The 22,653-nt window shown below is 38.0% G+C and overlaps 1 protein-coding gene across 1 annotated transcript in view; it reads left to right on the top strand.

The window, feature by feature from the left end:
- COP1 (COP1 E3 ubiquitin ligase) overlaps window positions 1–22,653 on the top strand; it is a 129,053-nt gene that overhangs the window by 74,136 nt on the left and 32,264 nt on the right. The window contains exons 15-18 of the mRNA XM_072419732.1: window positions 6,984–7,100; window positions 15,430–15,547; window positions 20,706–20,830; window positions 22,433–22,593. Coding sequence (XP_072275833.1) covers window positions 6,984–7,100; window positions 15,430–15,547; window positions 20,706–20,830; window positions 22,433–22,593 — 521 coding nt within the window. The remainder of the gene's footprint in view (window positions 1–6,983; window positions 7,101–15,429; window positions 15,548–20,705; window positions 20,831–22,432; window positions 22,594–22,653) is intronic.

Here is a 22,653-nt window from a genome sequence, read left to right as displayed (position 1 = left end):
TTTTTACAGTAAAACATTTGAAAATGAATCAGGTAATCTTTTTAGGTAAAAATTTACGCTTATAGCTTTTCCTGGAGTATTCAGTGTTAGGACAATGCCACCGGATGTGCCAACAATAGTTGGCCATCATATGTACATCCCATCTACCCTGATACCGTTCTTCCATGACCCTCAAATCTTGGTGGAATCATTCCACCTTGCTCATCACTGGCTGCACCAAGGTTTTCCAGGAATGTAGAAAGATGGCTATGCAGAAAATGCACCTTGATGCTCATATTGCAACCAAGCCTTTTGTAGCTCTCCCAAGAGTTTCTGGACAATTTCTGTGTAATTATTTGCTCGTGTGTTTCCAAGAAAGTTCTCAACAATGGCTTTGAATGATAACCAAGCATTCTTTTCTACTTCTGACATTGTCCTGATAAAATGTTAATCTTTGATGAACTGCCCAACCTGTGGACCATCAAACACACGGGCCTTTATTTTTTCAAATGACAGGCTAGGAAATGCCAAATTGAGGTACTGGAAACAGTCTCCTTCATTTGGCAAAGCTTTAACAAACTACTTTATCAGACCCAGTTTCATGTGCAGAGCCGAGAATATAATGTTCTTTCTATCAACAAGTGGCTCATGTAGAATGTTTGGATCACCTGGTTTTAGGGCAGATCTTTGAGGCCAATTTCTTTCCACCCAATGCCTTCCATGACCTCCACTGTCCTACATGCACAGATAACAGGGATACTTGGTGTATCCGCGTTGCTGACCAAGAAGGAAGCATACCATTTTAAGGTCAACACAGATGACCCAATTGTGTTGGTGATATAGCAACAACTCAATGACTCTTTGTGTGCATATTCTTCACTAGGAGAAACTAATTGGCCAATTGGGACTGGCCCAAATACAGTTAGGTCCATAAATATTTGGACAGACACCTTTTTTCTAATTTTGGTTCTGTACATTACCGCTATTAATTTTAAATGAAACAACTCAGATGCGGTTGAACTGCAGACTTTCAGCTTTAATTCAACCCACTGAATTAAAGCTGAAAGTCTCCAATTCAACTGCATTGTGGTAAATGTACAGAAATCTTTCACTAATTCACTAATTGTGGTAATGTACAGAACCAAAATTAGAAAAAAATTTGTCACTGTCCAAATATTTATGGACCTGACTGTATACTGCCATTGAGAAGGAGGACACACTTTTAGATATCGATGGATAGTCGGCATTCATATAGATTGGAATTCCCAATTCCTCCATTAAACCAGGTATGCTATGGCAATACACAAAACTACTGGCAATTCTAAAGTACTGCAGAAATGCAATTTCTCTGGTTTGAAAGTACGATACCTTTGTTCCTTTTTCAAGTAAGTTTTTCTTGCGCAGTCTTGATGCTAGGATTTCTGAAGCCTTCTTCGATAGTCCCAAATTACTCAACCCATGCTGATCAAATCCCTTATGAACAGAGTCCTCTTCAATTTCAAACTCTTCATCATTGTTGTCACCTAGTTCATCACTCTAATCATGTTCTTCAAGAGAGGGTAGTGTAACGAAAATCTGCACTGGGATTTCATCTGAATGAGCCACTGGGCGTATAGCCGATGGTGGACTAGGAAACTCTGTCACACACAGTTTGCTCACCTTATGAGGTTCCCAAGACTTCTCTCGATCACCAAGTTTAACTTTGAAATATGGCAAATAGGCTTGCCTTACAAATGTGTTGATGTCCATCCTTTGACTTGGAATGGTGAAACTGCCACAGATATAACAAAATGAATCAGCGTTGTTTAGGCACTTAATGACAAGAAACAGCAGAGCCAGACATGATCTGAAAGAAAGGAAATACGTGTGTAAGTAGAAAAATCAATTTTGCTTAATCACTACGTAGAGCAGCACACAACCTCTGGCCATACTGTCTTGCGTGTAAATGAAGAGCCTATACAAATCCACGCTACAGTAATCGCCTTAAAATAATCGGTAGAGAAAAAACCTGACGTGATAGAATAAAACTAACTGCACATTTAGAATCCGCATACCTATTTTAGTGTAAATAAGCTTAAAACTTGTCAACAAAAAATTTGTTCATTATTGTTTCCCAGTGTTATCCATGCATGTTGCTTTTGAGTTTTCTGTTTTTGATGCTTTTGATTCCCTATTTGTTACCCTTTTTCTATCAAGAAGAATATTTATCATTCCTTTTGCAGTAAATGCACAGGTGTACCTTGAAATTGTGGACTCTATTCACATTCCATCAATAAAAAGTAGGATTTGCGATCATATTTTTTCAGGATCACAATGTATCTTGCTGCAGAAGAAAGCATTAAAACTATTCTTTGGCAAAGGCATATCAATTCGGTTACATGGCCAGCAAACAGCCTGGATCTGTATCAAACTTAAGTTTTTAGCACAAATGGACACTAAAATCATTTTAAAAAGTAGATCAGTCAATTGCTATATAATAAAGTTGGAACCTAATTGGCTTTTATGACCTTTTGAGGCATAGACCCCAGTATTAAAAAAAAAAAATATTTATCAGAGCGTCTGCAACAAATTACTAAGTGTTATTTTGTGTTGAATCAATAACATTTTATTTTTATTGAGTGCTTCCCTTATTTTTTCATGGTCATTTTTATCATGTGATTATCAAAGAGCACCGATGTTTGTGTAGCAATATATTTAAAAGCGATGGTAAAAAAAACCTAGAAAATTTTACTAATTTAACGTAACCTTGTATGATACAAAACTCATACATGTAAAACATTATTTCTAAAACATGCCAGCTATTATAACCCTGAGAATCGTGTGACAGAGATTAATTGAGGCTGCATTGCAGATATAAGAATGTCATTCTGAGTTTAAACAGGGTGTTACTGTTATCTTTGTCAGAGACGCCATCTAGTTGGGAGAGGCAAATTAATGCCACATACTGAATCACATTTACAATCTGCAATGAAATGGAATGCCCAGCTATTCAAGCTAATTTCAGTTTCAGAAGGCTTGGAAGAAATCCTGCTGAAAATAATTCTCTGATTAATTGTCGGTGTCTTGCTTTAGGTCTCCGATCTAAAGGGTAAATGCACAAATATTAGACAAACCCAATATTTTTTCCCTAATCCATAGAAATAATGGAAGAGGCTATAAAGCATCTTTCCTGCTGCCTCTCCTTAATGTACCTCAAGCAGCCCCAATGATGCATCTGGGGAGTCTCAAGATGTAAATCAAATACTTTAACATTTATTATTGCCATGTACTTAAGTAGATGTATGAAGCCAGCAAATACACAAGCGAAAATGTGCATCTGCAAGTGCCAGCCTTCTCTGAGGGGTAATTATACATGCTTCATAATCGCTGTCTCATACTTCACACAGTGCATAAATATTATAAAACGAGGAGTCCATTTGATTGTGGAAGATTTAATCAAATACAAAGTGCTTTGTAGTCTTAACCAATTTTTTTTATTGCCGACAAGTAAGCTGTAATGACTTTTTGTTGTGTTTGAAATATTACAGCTTTATTTTAACGTAATAAGCGTGACACAGACACTGCACAACATTTTTTTTTCTGGTACTAGCTTGGAGAACAACATATCAAATATGGAGTGGTGCATATGTGCATGCATTACTTGCAACACGCTATTGAAAATTAATTTACTGCTCTGTAACACAGGAGGATAAGTTGCACCTGCCATGGAACTCTCAGGAAATCTGGTATTTAGTATTAAAGGCTAAATAAAAACTGAACTGCAAAGTATAAATATCAAAAGTATGCAATTAAACAGAAGCTCAACCAACACTTAGGGTGTTGGGTGTTCAAGTTTTTATTTCTTTATCATCTTGAGAGAGTGCTGAACACAGGATCATCTTAAAGAGGAACTATAGTCAAAAAACACACCTAACCTTCAATCCCGCAGGGCAGTACAATTGCTCCTGGGGTGTCTGGCATCGGGTCCTGCGCCCTCTCATCATCCGTCCCGTCTTCTCTTCCGTGTTGTTCAGCAAGATCAGGTGACAGAGGATGAAAAAAAATTGATGATCTCGCTGTACATGGATGAGATCGGCAAATGTTTCTCTTTGAGCAAAAAGGCACCTCCTGTGCATGCCCGAGCGCGCAGAAGGAGTGCCTAATAGCCTCCCCGGGAGGCTTTGCGTTCCCATTCATCGGGGGGCGGTGCTGCACTTTTTATAAAAAAAAAAATAAAAAAAGTGTTGCATCCAAACAATAAAAACTGAATTTTTACCTTAAAATAAATGGTTTTTCAGCGTCTCTGAAAATTTAGGTTTAGGTACGCTTTTATTTGAGTCAGTATCTGTATTCTATGTGACAGTTTTACACAGTGTGTGGTCGCCTTTAGGGAAATAAAAGCTGGGTATTACACACACACACACACACACACACACACACACACACACACCTACCTACCTACACACACACCTTTTAGCTAGGTGCACCACCCAGCACTTTTCAATAACTACCCGGCTGTTTTTGGGTGGTTAGTGAAGAGTTGGGTTGCAATACATAGACCGCCATCAACCCACAGCTTCCTCACACACATACCCATACACACACACATACCTATAAATTGCAATATCACTTTTATGCTGATGGTATTAATCTTTCAGTTTCGTTATATATAATTATTAGTCTGCTTTATTATAAAGAGTGATTGTCTCATCACTTATAATCTAGCATTTCTTTTGAGTAGCTGTGCCCTGTCATTCAGATCATTTGCTCATTGTTTAGTTAAGTAAATCTGGTCGGATGCGAGGTATTCCTCCATAACCCTTCTATTACCTTACTGTCCAGTGTTATCTATTACCTCAGTAACTGAACTCAGCTCTTGTGTCTATTACTTCTGAGAGGTAAAGGTGTGTGTATGCAGCCTGAATGTTAATCGCATTCTGGCATTCAACACTATTGACTGTTTGACATCTGCGGTTCATTATAGATCTCCGTATTCTATCAGTATCTGAATTAAATTATTATAATTCCAAACACTGTGTATTTACTCATGACTTGTATTCGGAGGTTGGAGATCAGCTGCCAGCAACAAACCTGTTAGAATGACAGTGTCAATATACTGTGGAATTCTGCGACACAGATGTAGTCAAGGAACTTCATTGTTTCAGTTAGCCATTCTCATCCTGGTTTTTCCAGTGGTTGTTAAGGGTTCCTTGAACTTTGATTGAACACCCTTCTAAAGCTGCTTTCAAAGTTTCATTTGGTAGGGCCAGTAGGAGAACACCGGTGATCTTTTTATCTGTCTTGAACAGTGGTATTTTGAGTAGCACTATAAAGGACATTCTTACCTTAATATCGCCATAATGGGATCATTCTTACCATTGGCCTCTAATAAATTAATTTTTCAGAGGTTTCCTGAGAACATTTGGGATCATTTGGATGGGATCAAAAAATTGAAAAAGGCTTGTTTTTAAATGTTATATTGTTACATGGATATTAATTGAGTGGTCAGCAAACATGCTTAGTCTAATATTGTTGGGTGTTTAATGCTTTAACTATCATTTATGCAGTCTACTAATAACTTTTAAATTCCTGTAGGTTTGGGGTCTTTATGCTTTCACGCATGGATACTGAGCTACTATGTAGTCGATTTTACTGTGTTGTTGGTTCTCTAGAGCAGTGTTTTTCAACTTTTTTTAGCCACGGCACATTTTTTTACATTGAAAAAATCCTGCGGCACACCACAAATCAAAAATGTTACAAAATGACACTCTGTAGCTAATTCTTTTGTCTCTAAGAATGAACAAGAAAACTGTTACCTACTGCCACCCACTGACATGGAAGAGTATTACATTACTCTGCCAGTCACTACAGCACAGACACTCGACAATGGTAATTGGATAATTTCCCACTGTACACCTCAAGATCCCTCATGGCACACTAGTGTGCTGCGGCACAGTGGTTGAAAATCACTGCTCTAGAGCAGAGTTTCTCAGCTCTCCTGCGTAGTCCTAATCATATCTGTGGATTTTGGAAAAGCACGTTGTGTACCATTTATTACACCTGATTTGTATCTCTTTTTTAGGCTGCTCCAAAAAAAATTGTGCAGTCACTGATATGCAGGTGTTTGAGTGTGGTGTTTAATTTTTCATATAGCAGCATATACATCTGAATGTTAATTTTGAAAAATAAGTCTGCAGTATAAAGGTTCTAAATTAGCTCTGTATTTTTACTCATGATAAAAACAGTTTCCGTCAGGTATTTGGGTTCCGTTAACAGTGGAATGGAATTCTTTTCCAATGGAATTCCTAGCTCTTGTGGCTTTAAGAAGTAGATGGCTTAATGAATGAATCCTATATGAAATACAGGTTTTTGACCAAAGATTCACACAGATTGTGTGGCTTGGTTGATTGGAGAAGATTGAATCCAAGTAGTTTGGGTACTTCCGGTTTGTTAAATAAGTGATGGCTTCTACCTATAGAAGGGAGAAAACCCTGCCAAATAAAATTGGCTTTCAAGAGGCACATAAAGGTATGTACAAGTTGTAAAGCAGTTGAAAGCAGCGAATGCTATTTCCCCCTCAAGGACTCCCTAGAAGAGACTTTTTCTGTATTTTAGGGCAAATGTAAGAAATAAATGTCTGTTTCGGCACTTGGTTTTGCATGATATTATTTAAATCTGGAAATAAATCACTGCTCTTTTATTACTGGGCTCTGTTTAGACTAAACAACATTCTGGCCAGATTCACCTTAAGCCATATTGTAAAGCAGTATTTTACAGAGCACAAGTACATCTTCTGTTAGTAGGTGCTTATTTTTTATCATTTTTAATGACTTGTGTACCCAAAGCTTTAAAGACGTGAGGTAGCTTTCAAGTATATTTGTGATAATATCTTCCTTATATACCCAGTAATGTGTACTATACTGGTTCTAGAACTAATGCACATCTTACTCACTGCTGTCTTCCACACCAGTTCTATTTTTGTTTGAAGATAGAAATCTTTACATTTTTTTTTCTTCTTTTTACAGTGAAGCTGTGGTCTACCAATTTGGATAATTCTGTTGCTAGTATTGAAGCCAAAGCCAACGTATGCTGTGTCAAATTTAGTCCTTCTTCCCGCTATCACCTGGCATTTGGCTGTGCAGGTAGGTGAATATGCTATTCCATTATGATGCTTCATGTAGTAAGGATTGAGCTGATCAGAAAATCTAAGTAAATGTTGTAATTAAAAGTTTCCAATTGCAATTGATAGGAAAATTTGCCCCAGTGTTACCTGGGACTTGGCACTGCCAATGCCTGAGTGCTAACCTTTGAGCCACTGTGCTAGTTGGAAATTTGGGGTCTTCAGCAGCAGAATCTGTGCTCTACATCCTCAAAGACATGGGCAGGTCTAGATGTGGCCAGGGTCTGATTGACACCCCTATCAACAACCACTTAACCCAGTATAGTGCAAGAAGGCACAAACTTTATCAAGTGACAACTTTGCTCTCAATTCAGGAACATTATAAACGTTTTATAACACCAAAGTGACTAGTTGCCTTGAAGTAATTTGCTTTAACTTCTGAAACCTTCTCATCCCTTCACTGTGGCAGGTGTGCTATAATGACTGCCTGCAAACTGAAGTAGGTGTTTGTAGCCTGGAATAAATGAATGAAAGCTTGTAACCCATTCCACTGATATTAACAAGATGAATAAACATTGGCTGGTGTGGGTGCCAGCAAGTCATATGGTTCCTTCTTTCCCTGTGTGGTAAATTCTATGCTAGGCTACGGTCCTTGGCTGTAAATGGAGTTTTTGGCAGGGACTGTGGAGTGGTGGCAACTCTGAAGACCGAGTGAAAACGATTAGCGTAGTCATGTAAATTGTGCATCACTAAAGTCACTGTCGGAATTGACTGCTTTCCCCAGTGACGAGGATAAGATTGCTTGCCAGTCAGGCAGGCATTGGCCATTGTGATCTTTATCAAAGTAGTTTTTCTTTTAATTGTAGGTTTTTTACCCCTTTCTCTTCCCTGCTGTGAATGTTGCATTCTATCATTGACATTTTTATCGCCTGTTATCTGTTTGTCAGCACATAGTAAGCCATTTTGTAATAAGCAGTCGTGTCAAATTTCACTTTAAGGACCCTGGATCCCTATTGTTTCCAAGTACAATATATGCATATGCTTTATGGTAACGGTGGGTTAAAAAAAACTTTTCATCTCCAAAGTCTAAATTTGAGGCAGTAAAGTTGCCATCACCATTTGGAGACAGTAGTAAGGCTTATTAGGGGCAACTGTCTGGTTCTCTATAAATTCAATTTATACCCAGTCACTATAATCCATTACCATGCTAATATAATTTCATAATAAACTAACAGACAATTTTTCTATTAAACTTTTTGCTCAGACAATTCTTGTTCTAGGCCAACAACGCTCCGTTTCTGTCCTCCATTTGTAAATATACGGTACACTTTTGTGTTACATCTACTTTAAAAAAAAAATATGCAGGCCCCTGAAAGTCCTGGATACATGCTGACAGCATGACAACACTAAATTGTTTATCAACTTGGCATTTTGGTGATTTGGCATAGAAGAGATTAAATCATTGAAAATTCAAACCCAGCCACCCCTTGCCAAGGATGATTTATACGCTCCTTTGTCAGAACCCTCACATAATACCTGCACTTGCATATAAACATGTCGCCTCCTATAATACAGTGCTCTGACCTGAGCAGTCAACCTCCAGGTTTGAATAACCTCACATGAGTAGGGTTGTCATTAACGATTTGTAAGTTTCAAGGTCTTCCAACATTAACAATCTAGATGGTGAACTGGTCTTTTGTTTTAAAAAATTTGAGGACCCCTGATCTGGAGAGACAATTTACATTGCCTAAAACACAGCTGTGTCAATACATTATCAGTATTGGATAGAGCAGGTAAAGGTCTTTATTTTAGGTATTTATCCGTTGAGTGACTATTGGTTCTCTGTTCACATCTTATCAATGGGTCCTTAGCATTTTGCTAGACTTTAGCCGTTCAACTTTAGAGCTAGAATAGATCTCTAAGGAGAATGATCACATTAATAAAATGGGCCAGCTGGAAGTGCCTTTCTCGTCCTCAGATATTGGTGAAGTTCAATGGATGCACATTTGTTATCCTCCTTTTAAATCAAATCAAATAGCAGCCAGTCTTTTTGTTCACCTGTGCAACATGTAATGGTGGAGTGAAAACAAAAGAATTTTGTTTTGCTTTGATTAATGCTATCTCTTTGGATCAAATCTCTCAACATAAAAGCTCTAGGATGTTAGATTTAGGAAGAGTTTGATGTTGCCATGAATGTTTTTTTTTTTTTTTCTTCCAATCGTCTCTGATACTGAAAAACAGCCTGCTATATATCACACCTAGGAGTGCCAGCACCACAGTAAACCATACAAGCAGTTTAGTAAAAAAAAAAAAAAAATGCTTGTGGAACATTGTAAATCCCATGTCTTTTAACAGTGTGTAAAGTTTAATTGTAGCATTCAATAAATATTTAGTTGCCTGACATTCCAGATGAAATTCTGTGGTTCTATTTTAATTTCAGACCTGAATGAAAAATCTCTGGATCAATCACTTCTCTACTTTTCATAAAATTCTTTCCTCAAATATTTTTAAGAATGTGAATGAGTTGACAAAGGTATAATATAGGTTAACTTTTATCTGTAGGTAACAAATAGTAATGTCACACAATGGGAAGTGTTTTACAAAGCATATCAGTCCCTTTTCCGATCAAAGTTTGTTTAGTAAACTGCAGAAGAAGTAGAGAAAAAGCTGCCTGTACATTAGTTCAACTGGGAGATCAGATTGAAATGTAACTGATGTGTCATGTGTATTTACTGTGCCTCTAAGCAAGCTAGGCTTTCTATAGCCATTGTCCATTTTAATTTGGAGAATATTAGGTTTTCAGTTTAGTTTGTTTACCTCGCCTCGGGTAATGTCTGACTCCACTGAGCTTGTCTCATATCATAAAGGGGTTTTCCTTTATTTGGGGGCAGGCTGGAGTTCCTGCTGAGCTCCTCCAATGTGCCTAAAAGCACACCCAGCCGAAGCTCAGCAGGAAGCCTTGGTTGGTGTAGTGAACTCTTGAATCGAGTATAATGTACTTTTTATTCATAACAGACAGTCAGTCTGGTGGGACGCTAATTTGGTGCAAACCACCACCAGTAAACACAAATACTAGCCAATATTGTTTCTGCATTACTTCTAATTCTACCCAGTTGCATAGATGGTTAGCTTGAAGAAACGTATCACACCAGATTTAAGACTAAATGTTTCACACTGTCATTGTAAATAATATTAATGCGCATGTTTGTTTACATCATGCCCTGTTTTTATGTTCTGAAGTTATAAAAGGGCAGCACATTGGCTCAGTGGTTAGCACTCAAATCTCGCCCAGGGCACTACCTGCATGGAGTTTGCAGGTTCTCCCTATGTTGGATGGGTTTCCTCCCACATTCCAGAAACATGCAGTAAGAGTCATTGGCTTCCCCCCAAAAAATGACTTTACACTGTGGTAATGACATATGACTATGGTAGGGACATTAGTTTGTGAGCCCCTTTGAGAGACAACTAGTGACATGACTATAGACTTCGTAAAGCTCTGTGCAATATGTCAGCTCTATATAAATACTGTGTAATAATATTAATTTGATTAGCTACTTTTTACTGATTAATATTTCAATGTTTAGGAGTACATTAGTGCAAGGGTCCCCAACCCCCGATCTGCGGCCCACTAGTGGCCTTCTGACAGGTGGGCCACGGCTCTGGGCTGCAGGGTCAGAAGGACCCTGTTTGGGAGCACACCAGCCAAAGCTGGTGACAATATTTTGCCTTCAAATCCCTCCACAGTTCTTGTCGAACCTACCTTTCTGACTTGGTAGGAAAATACTCCGCAAGCCCCTTTCTCCGCTCCGCCAATGACCTGCTTATGACTTCCTCACTCATAACCTCCTCACATGCACGACTGCAAGACTTTTCTAGATCTGTCCTGACTCTCTGGAATTGACTTCCTCATCCTATTCGGCTTGCTCCTACTTTCTGCTCATTTAAAAGAGCGCTCAAAACCAATTTCTTCAAAAATGCCTACCCATACAACTTCCCACCACTACATATCTCCCCTCCTACTGTATGCCCCCCCCCCCAACCGCCTATATTTTTAAGCTCTTCGGGGGAGGGTCCTCTCCTCCTCCTGTGTCACTGTCTGTCTTTTGCAACCCGTATTTAATGTACAGCCCTGTGTAATATGTTGGCGCTATATAAATCCTGTTTATTAATATTAATGTCTCCCATACAGATCGCAGGCTGTGGGCAGGTTGTGTCCCTGGACAGGCTCAGACCTGCGATATGAGAATGGGTGGGTTCTGGCATCATGACGTCACTAAAGGAGAAGTTTCTTCCCTTTTGAGTGAAACCCAGCTCCCCACACGGTCTGGTGCCGGTGGATTTAGTGGTCCACAAGCTAGAAACTGTTGAGGACCACTGCATTAGTGCATTTACAGTGAAGAATCACTTGAGGTGGATGATCAGGGATTGTAGCTACAGAACATTTTGAAGGTAGTTTTTGCTGCTTATAGTTATTCAAGAGCAACATGGGATTACATTGATTATGCAAGAATTTCCAAAACCTGAAAAAATAACTTGTGTTTTTGATACACAGAATAATTCCTTACGGTAATAACCCTAATTTCACTTAACACTAAATATGGCATTGGTCCATTGGCAGCAGATAATGGCAACTTGTATGTAGAATTAGGAAAAGCATAAAAAAACTGGGAAATTCTCCAAAGGCAGATGGTAGAAATCTGAGTTTTGTTTATTTTTTTTATTTTTGAATACTGTTGCTTTTAATAAACTACCTGGTGATCATGAAGTGAGGGTCCTTAGCCAAACAATGTCTTAGTTCTTATTCTCCAAGTTGTGAACCTTCTCCAACAGAAAATGGGCTTTGCTAATGCACATTGCACAGGTATGTTTAACTTGTCACATGCCCTGAATAATCGCCATATAACTGCTGTACATAGAACACTTTTTATTAAGTGTAATTTACTGGAACTTTGCAGTTAGAATGCAATTTATCTCATAACCCAATTCTGCTAGAAGAGAAATCTTAGTTGTAGTCAAAACATTTTGGATAAAATATTCCACCGGCATATGTGTATGTTTAGTTTATAGACCTTTTTAATGAGGAACTCCTAATTCTTCACATATTTCCTTGTAAATGATTCATGTAAAGTGTGAAGTTGCATGTTTATCTGCTTTCCATACATTTTGTGTTCCTGTACTTACAAAGCAGATGGCATTTTTGTTTTTCTTTATTCCTCATGTGTGAGCAACCATATGGCAGAGGGCAGTTCAGACTTTTCAAGTTAGCCCAGCTGTTGCTTTCCATCCCCTGTTAGGGCATTTTAGACATTTTTAAACTTTTATTTTATTAGTGGCTAAGAAACGGAGGATAGATGTAAACTACATATTGTCTGAATTGATGTGTGTAGAGAGAAGAGGGTGTGGGAAAACAGAATTCACACAGAGAACACTGCATGTCTTAGCAATCAATTAATAATTAAGCACCTAATTTTAGCTAGCTAAGAAACTATGCCTAAAGGGATAGCAAACGATTGAGCGCCTGGCCTACACATGTAGAAAAATCGTGTCCAGGCTATTCGCCAGGAGGCAAAGACTTGATTCATTTTCCTACACATATCCATAGGAGGAGTTAAGGTTACAAAGAGATTGGGTCAGCTGAAGCTATTTTCAGTATACGCACCTATTCAGGCAATTTCTAAAGGTTAGGTTGAAGCAGTTTTTTAGGAATGCTTTAGGGTTTAAAGAGTTTAGGTGATTTCTGTGCTTGTAATATATGTAAGTTTGTCTGAACTTGTGGCATTATGTAACACACACAAGATATAAGTGCATCTTGCACTTTCTTACATTCTTCTTTTTCTCCAGTAATAGTTTAGTCAGTGCAAAAGGTTAGACATTCTCTGCTGAAAGACTTAGTGTGTCTGCTTTAATCTTTCCATTTTATTATTGCTTTCTAGCTCTGTGATGGGAAGAATCAATATGTATCTGCATTGTCAAGTAGTGATTCTTATTGCGGGCACTCAACACTGAGGACATTTCAACCATTTTGCTCTTCTGTGTGTATTATTTCTAAAGTTTTATTCTATCTGGGGGATGTCCCTAGCTGTCAAACATTCAACACATTGGAGTTCATCTCAACACTGATATAAAGAGCTCTGTCAATCTTTAAAAAATTATCAGGCGAGTTACAACAGCAGGCTAAAATCTCAAAATAAGCTTTCAGAGTTAAGGCTCACATGCATTTTCTATTTGAAGTACTACTAGATTACGTGATGAACAGGGTTATACAGAATTGGGATATGTAACCAATAGATGTACAGCAAAGATGTTTTATTTATTAATATATTGGGCATTGGTATAAGTGGTACCTAACAAATTGTATTTTCCAAATACATCAATGGAGTGGAACTGTGAGGCTCTGGCAGTGACCTTCCAATATTTAGATTGGTTTCTGGGGTTATCCTGCATAGTTCTTTCACTCTCTGGGTGTAATATGTGGAGAATGGATTTGTAATACTAAAAGCCTATCTGAAGATAAAGCATGGCTGTCCCAGCCACACAAAGTCGGGGGGGAAATCTTGCTGCGGTAATCGGGAGCTTTGAATAAGTGACAAAACAAGCCTTGGCATACTAAAACAAGCCTTTGACTAAACTAAATGTAAGAAACTGGGGATATTTGTCTTCCTTCTTTCTGTTTGACCCACAGAAATTAAAAAGGGAGACGTTTACAAAATGTTCTAAAATTATAAATAAATAATGGAACTCTTTATGGCACTCCAGTGTAATAATTTAGATTAAGCAGTTAAGTCAGAATGAGTTTAGATGGAAATGGCCAGTTACCCCTAACCATGGCCATATCTCCAGTCAATATAGAACAGTGTTTGGCCAAAGCAAATAAAACACTGCTGAATGCTATCAACTTAGATTAACAAAGTTTATCACATGTCTAGGGGATTGACTGGTACTATTGAACTGTGGACAAGTTAAAGATCGGCATAGCTCTTTTGACGGTGTAAGAAGGTAAAGGTTAGTTTTAACACATCTTGTTTAAATGTATCTTAAATTCTTGAAAATTCCTGAGCAGATACTATGAATACTTCAATTTACACCCAAACTGATATGAATTCTTAAATGTTTAAACCATTAGAGGGAATTAAACTGGACTCAGTATTGTAGGCCCTGATTAGTATGTTTTACTTAACTACTGTGTCTGGCCCCTTCTCATATGTACAAATTTTTAAAGAGATCACAGGAAGTATACACATGATGTGTTTTTTGTTTGTTTGTGGGTTTTGGTTTTTTGTTTTTGTTGCCAATTACGCCACTTTAAAATTCATGTTTAACAGATCAACAGAAAGCAAGTATGTGTTTTTTTTTTTTTGTTTTTGTTTTTTTTTTATCCAAGAGTTAAAGAATACACCATTCACACTGAACATTCCAATATTGTAATGAAATGCATTATAGCTCTATGCATTTATCTCTACAATAGAACATATCAGGTAGGGGACAAAATGCCCATGTGGTACTTTGATGTCTATCTCCCCCAAATATTAAACTTATCCAGTGCTGGAATACATTGTGTGCAGGTGAAATTTTTCTTCTTTATTCATTGTAGCACAGCCCAGTTCCAGTCTGATGCTTGCACTAAACTTCCTTTAATTTTCTACCACCACTGGGGATGGTTAAGAGCAGTGATTTGTTGTTAGAGGTTTATTGTCTGTTCTAAACTAAGATAATTTAGGAACATTTTAGGTGACATTTGGAAAAATCTAATTAGTAGTTTTCCTTTTAACAGAACTGTTTTCATGCCCTGATATTTATCAGGCAGAACGGGGCTTTAAATATAGTTAAGCAGAGGAAAACAAAATCACTTAAGTTTTTTTTCCTCCACACCAGAGCTGTCAAAACTTTTATTGCAAGAAAATAAAAGGCGGTAATAGGCCACATAAAGACATGGTTACTCTGGACGAGCTCATCGGACATAGGTCACTGTTCTGCGTGCCGGGGACTGGAGGAGATTATTGCTCCCTGTACTGCGGAGAGATGTGTTCCATGATCCCAATCATTGCAGTGCGCAGGACAACATCCAAGAAACAGATTTCCGTCTAACACGACCCCGTTTTCTCATTTCTGCAATCAATCTTTGCTAAATAGCCTATGTGGCCTGTGTCTTGGTAACAAATTATCCAATAACTCGTATTGCCTATGCGTGCTAATTTTGATTTGTGGTTTTACAGATTCCTAATAAAAAAAATGAATGCACACTAATAAAATCAATGTCTATGCAACATTTTTAATACATTAAGGCATAGGGGCTACATATTCCCACACAGAACTTATGTACGTTCATTTTTAACCTGTTGTTTTATCTCTAGATCACTGTGTACATTATTACGACCTCCGCAACACTAAACAGCCAATTATGGTGTTCAAAGGGCATCGTAAAGCTGTGTCTTATGCCAAGTTTGTGAATGGAGATGAAATTGTTTCTGCGTAAGTAGTTTAAATTGATCTTTGTTAAAGTAGATAAATATACATGGGATGGTTATAACATGCCAGATGTTTGTTGAAGTCCAGAAAAAAGCATTATATGTTGTAACATGTGTCCTGTTTATCTTGGTGATGGTCCAAAGAAAAAGATTTTTTTGTTTTTATGACAGCTATAGATCAGCCTATATCTCTGGAGCAAGTAAGCATTCAAAAAAAAAGCACCAGTCACTTTTTTTTTATGGTTAAGAAAATGATGTAATTGGGTTATATCTAGTAGTTGCCCCCCTTCATAAATGGTGTAATCGGAAAATACTATAGCAGGGTAATAGTCTTCAAGACGATCTCTGTGCAAATTGGGTTTATTGCTGTCTGTGTCACTAATAGGGATATTTGTTTTCTCTTCCTTTTCTCTGGTTATTGTATGGCCACTGGGACACAAAATGACCATAGAACCACCGAGAGATTTATGTGCTCTAATGGAACTGGAGCCTTTTTTCATATTTGTAAACTGGTATATTATATATAATACTCATTTCCTTGTTTCTTTTTTTATTGCTGTACAAATATTCAATACATGATGTTTTCATGACATTTACTTGCAGCGCATACTGGGTCTCCTATTTTGAAATCCAATTGATGCCAGCTGTTCTTTGTTTTTTGTTTTTTTTTCATCATGTCTCCACATAATTGAAGAAAGAAGGAACTATTTTCTCTTTTGATTTAGTTATTTGTTATTAAACAGCAAATAGCAGCAGAACATGCTGCCCTAACATTAAAATGACACATAATGGTGAGCAAACTTTTGTGAAGACCGGAAGAGGAAAAAGAGATTGCTAAATAGTATTTAACTAAAAATGACCACAATTTCTTATGTCTTTGTTCAGAACCTAATAAAAAACCCACAACCCTGGTATTTGACCGGTAACACTAGAAAGTAATGGGGCCTAATTGTGACCTAAATCTTAAGGCAAATCTCTACTTTCTCTTCTAAAAAAGAAGAGCACAGTGGCAAAACCAATAAACAATAGATCAGCCTAGAATAAAATCTCCTATCACCAGCTTCCTTTTCAGGCATTAGGTTTTGTGTAAAGCACTTTCTAGACCAGCATTTCTTATTTCCTCTGGAGGTTGCTAGGGGTTCCTTGTGCAATAAGCAATTTGTGACTCTCATGTCGGCTTGATGGATACCAGTGATCCTTTTGGCTATTTTTAAGGGTGACATTCTTCAAACTGACCACAATGCTAATATATTGTGTGCTGTGGATATAGTAATTATGCTTTCCAAGGAGCCTAGTTAGATAAAAATGTCTCAGTTCTATCATGTATGCCAGAGGTAAGATCCTCAGGAGGTCTAACCCCCGAATTCTTGTATGCTTTCCATAGCCAGTCGTTAAGGTAGAGAAGAAAGGATGTCGGGTCCTCAGGGATCTCCCGAACAGACATTTTCTGACAAACTTCTCTGACCCTTGCCCAGAAACAGTACAGAACAGGACCAAAATATATGTAGCATAGATCCTGTGGCATTGCCGCACCACCAACACAGCCCCGACTCAGCCGGGAACATAACATGTAGCCTGTTTGTTTGGGGTTAGATACCATCTAGCCAATATTTTTTAGTTTATTTCTTGAACTCCACTATGGATCAATGTCTGCTGTGCAGAGCGTATAACCTGTTCACATTGTGAGGGTCATCCCAAGCTCACTTCCCCAGAAGTTTAGAAATGGAGATGAGTAATCTTTACTAGATGACATATTTAGCATTACGTAAATTAGGGATATAGCGTGTCTAAAATCATCCTTTCCAGCACAAAGTCTCGAAGACAGATAATGATCTCCGGAGAGTAGGCGCAGGTGGAAAGGATCGCAAAACGTGTTATAATTATGTGGCCCTCCAGAAATCTCAGCAAGACACGCCCTTCTCCTAACCACATCCCCATTCACCCTATTTATAAGATCTTACCCCCTCTCTCTGGCAGTCTATGGAATGCCCAATCTGTTGGCAATAAGGTAACATCCATACACATCCTTCTCCTTTCTAAATTTCTGGCTCTCTGACTCTAGACCTGGCAACAATGTAGGGGGTGGTGTGGGTCTCTTTCTCTCACCTAACTGTACATACAGAGTCCTACCCCACCCCCTCTCATTTTCACCTCTTTTGAAGTCCACTCTGTCCGTGTCTTTGGCCTCTTACCCCTCATTATTGCTGTTGTCTACTGCCCCCTGGCCCAGTATCACAATTTTTGGATAATTTTGCCTCCTGACTCCCACACATTCTTTCCCATGACCTGCCCACCCTCATCCTTGGTGACTTTAATGTTGCAATGGATGAACCCAACCTTCCCTCCTCAGCCAAACTGCTCTCCATTACCTCCTCATTTGGACTCACTCAGAACATCAATGGCCCCACACATAGCCGGACACACTTTAGATCTGATATTTTCAAAACTCTGCAACCTCATCATCCTTGACAACTCACCATTCCCCCTCTCTGATCATAACCTTATCACCTTCAACCTATCGAACTCTTGCCCTCCCTTGCCACATCCATAGACAAATATAAACATGATTTGGCTCAGAGGTAGCACTCTTGCCTTTGCAGCACTAGGTCCCAGGTTCGAATCTCGGTCTTATCAAGGATGGCAGTTGGTGCAAGTTTTTGGTGGAGAAAAGATAAGTCCGCCAAATCTCCTTCCCCTTATTTTGTTCCTCATATACATACTCAGAATCTAACCCTGGGTCCCTGTCCATCCATGGAGAGGGGTATTCCAAATCTGTTTAATTCTTGAAGGGGGTGTTGAGAACATTTGCTTGTTTTAGAGGTATTTAGATAGCTTATCTTTTAGCCCTTGGTTCTACTGGTTTTACTGCTAGAATTAGTCATTTAGTAATTTCTTAGATCTAGGTGCTTTTGAATAGTTCTTGCCAGCCATTTGTTGCTGCTCAGGCCAAAGTGTTCCTTCCACCTAAAGGTTATGGACCCTTTCAGTATCCAGGGATTGTTGTCTTAGCTGTTGTCTGAGAACTGTGGGCTTATTTGCAGCCTTTGGGAAAATGATGTTAATGACCTGTTTTCTGTACAGATAATTTCTCTTACCCCTTCTGTTGTAAGACAAGTGTAGTATATTCCTGAACCGATCACCTTAGTTGATTAGAAAGTTTTTACTTCCCATCTTTTGTAGGTTCCACGTGCTGATTTTCAGCCTTTGAGTCAAGGTAAGAACCTTGGGCACCCAGATCTAGGTTTTTACTTGCTTTCCAACTCTTCTGCTTGTAAAATTGAGTTGGAATCTCAATTTGGCTTCCAATTGGCCTATCGTTGACCTATCTGTTCTAGGTCACTCTGAGACAACTCCCTATAGTCTCTCTGTAAATTATTTTGGATTTGTTGGATCAGGGCATCTGTTGAGGATGAGTAGACTTACCTTTCAAATGCTGTTAAAAGGCTGATCTCCCATTTTTGTGATGAGTTAAATTAGATTTGACCACAGAGCCTTCTTATTTGGGCTCTGCCCTTTTTTATTCCCATCTACGTGCTTTCAATGTGCTCACATTTCCAGTGTACTCCAATATTTGAGATTCTGTGGGATCAAATGGCTTCCTTCAGTAACCTTAACTGGTGCCTTAGAGGCATTATTTCTTTTCTGGTAAGTCCTCTCCCTTGAGAAATGAATACTGATTGTCTGTCTTGCATGGAATTTCACCTTGGCTTGTTTGGCCATAGTGTTTGAGGACCAGTCTTTCTTTCCTCTGTCACTTCAAGGTCTTCCATCCTCTACCACTGTACAAATTAAACATCTTTGCTGCTTGTGAACTTGGAGCCACAGCAATCTCTGGCTAATCCACAAACAGTAGTTTGCCACTGTTGATAGAGAAAAAGTAAAATTGTGTTAGTAAAAAGATGAGGTTGCATTCTTTGATCTTAATTGAATACTTTGATTTCTTTAAGCAGGATCAGAAATAGGTAACAATTTTCATTAATGTATAAACAGTTCTATAAAATTAGTGATGAAGATGCAGCAGTATTTTGCTTTGATAGTGTAGGCATCATGAGTAGTAAGTAGAACTAATGCCTTTTACTGCTTTTTGAACAGGTACACTTTAGGATACTGCTGTTTTTCTGTTTGTTGGCACAGTTCAGAATGGTTATATAACACAGTATCATCAATGAAATTCCCTGAAGGGTTGAGGTTGCGCCCACATCTGAATGAAGAATAGAGAGAATAAAATTGTGTTGATAATTATCATGCACATCAACCTGATCACTGGTTCACAGAGTCGGTTGCTCCTCAGTTTAACAGAAAATGGTATCTGCAGATCTCCATGGAGATCATGAATTCATTTGGAAGACCACTGAAAGGCATTGTCTCCATTAATGGCTCTGAATGCCTACAGTGCTCATCAAGACAATATGCTGCTGCACCCCGTCAGTCATTTTTATAGAACTGTTTATGTTAATGAAAACATTTTACTCTTACTGATTGTTCAAGGACAGAAATAAACTTGTAGAATAATACACTTCTTTTTAGCTATTCACTTCTTGCTCTGTGTCATGTTGCATATCAGGTTATGTCACTGAGAGGTAAGGTAAAGCCAGGTATTGTAGAGTTCACATGGGGAAAGTAATCAGTGAACCAGTCTGTACACCGCAGTGCTATATAAATTCTATATTGTGGGTAAGATGCCTATCTACCTTTCTGCTGTTCTCAACGTTAAATATTGCTAATTTCTAAACTTTGTGCATTGTTGTAATAAACAATTTTCAAACCGTTACACTCTGTTCTGTATACTATGTGTTTTTTTGTTTTGTTTTTTATATACCACCTCACTCTGCACTGGTTAGTGTAGCTGTTTGGAGGGGTTTCCAAAATCAACCTCAGAGTTTTCTTTGCTCCAGCAATAATACAGCATTAACTTGTGTCCTTCTTTAGTAGGCTATAGTTAAAGCAAATTAATTTAGTTTGTGATTTGCTCCTGACCATCAGGGCTCAGAAGAAGTGGGGCTGCCTTTACACCTGGCTATACCTTTACGTTTGTAATTCAGGTATAAAATATCCTCCTTTCAGGATTACTTCAGATGGAGTCATCTTGTTTTTTCTGTTTGATTTACTCTGTTTGATTTGCATTTGGTGCTTCTAAATTCTTTTTTTTTTTTAATCTTTAGGTCAACAGACAGCCAGCTGAAGCTATGGAATGTCTCCAGACCACATTGCCTGCGCTCTTTTAAGGGTCATATCAATGAAAAGAATTTTGTTGGTTTAGCATCAAATGGAGATTATATTGCCTGTGGTTAGTATTTTAAATATTTTCTTCTTAACATGTCTTTTCACATTTTTTTCCCTGTACGCTCTAATTCTACACTTCCCAAAATAAATTTAGTGTTTTACCACAATTTCCCTGGAGAGCTGTGTATACTAATAATAAATCATTAGCCCATTTTTGGTATTGAACAAGTATTCTGTAGAGAATGTTGCATTTACATAGTGTTCTCTTCATCCTAAATTGTCCATATGGCTGCAATTGCTGCAGCTCATCAAGAATAAGTCATGATTGTTTATAATTATTAGACCTTTTTTTTTTTTTTTTGCACCCTTTTATAGATTTATTTACTCAGCTTAAGTCTAAATGTTCTAACTCATTGTTTCTTAGCCTGGGTTACTTCACAAGTTGCTAGTAGTTCCTTGAGCAATAGGCAATTGGTGCCTCCCAGGTCAGTTAAGTGACTCCAGTTATCTTTTTGTATATCTGTAGAATTGATATTCTTCCCCCTGGCCAGCAATTTAGAAGGCATTCTTCACAATGACCACCACTCTAATGTACTGAGATCTGTGGATAAAGTAATTATAACAGGAGTTCCCTGAAGACCTGAAAGTTTCAAGGGTTCCTCATGTTAAAGGGGTTGGGAAAGGTTGTTTTAACTAGTCATTTCCCTGACTTTCCAAACATTTCCTAGTCCATTTCTTAACAATTTGACCAATGTGGCATTGCAACAATTGTAAAAGTTCACATCACCTCTTATCAGTTTATCATATACAGCAGTTGACTGTGTATGGCAGGTCTTTACATTTTATGAGGCAAATTGTATGCAATGTTTATAATTCAATGTTTTAGGACTGTGTGTATGTATTGTGATATAGATGGGGATTAGCCCTTTCAGCAAGCACACAGAGTAGTTTGTTTATTGTACAAGCCTCTTTATTTTGTTCAAAAACAATATAGCTTCTATCAGCAAACAACAAACATATATGCAGCTTATATCCGCTATCAGAGAGTTCAGAATCATCTGAGTCTTTTATAGTAAAGTTTTAGCAAGTATTCCACTTTTCATTAAGTTAATCAACAGATTTTCATGCAAAAGCGACCAATGTTCTTAGGTGCAAAATAGGCTTGTATGCAGTCTTCCTGCTCCCACTCGACTCGCTCTCCAGCCTGACGCCCCCCCCAAATAGAACTAGTAGAATAAAAGGGCTTTCTTTACAACCAGTTGATAGCAAGTCTGGTTATTTATACAGATATAAGAATCTGCTCATGTGTTACTTTTTATAATTATGTTTAGGAGTTAGTGAGAGAAGTGTTTAAAAAAAAAAAAAAAAAAAAACAGAGATGGGATGCATGCTAATAATGTTTACATAATATGATGGTTTAAAATGTATTAGTTCCTGGGGTGTTAGTTCCAATTTACCAGTGCAGATTTCTTGCCTGGTGGCTGATGTCTTGTGCAGAAACAAGACTCTGTATACATAGAAGCATTCCTGGCAACCCTGTTGTGGTAAATGTTCCAATCCCCCTATCCTCTCCTTTTATGAATTATCTCTTTAAACTTGAGTTTATATTAATTTTCATCTTCTACTACTCAGTTCATTAGAACTCAATATGTATTTTCTTTTTCAGGAAGTGAAAACAATTCCCTCTACCTATACTATAAAGGTCTCTCAAAGACACTGCTGACTTTCAAGTTTGACACAGTAAAGAGTGTGTTGGACAAAGACCGTAAGGAAGATGACACCAATGAATTTGTTAGTGCTGTATGTTGGAGAGCTCTTCCTGATGGGGTAAGATTTATATTATTGGTACCTGTACATACTCATTGCCTGTTTATGGGATAGAATATC

This window comes from Pyxicephalus adspersus, chromosome 8, assembly GCF_032062135.1.
Source record: "Pyxicephalus adspersus chromosome 8, UCB_Pads_2.0, whole genome shotgun sequence".
Lineage (NCBI taxonomy): Eukaryota > Metazoa > Chordata > Amphibia > Anura > Pyxicephalidae > Pyxicephalus > Pyxicephalus adspersus.
The sequence above is the reverse complement of the archived record's forward strand: the minus strand, read 5'-3'. Positions and strand labels throughout refer to the sequence as shown.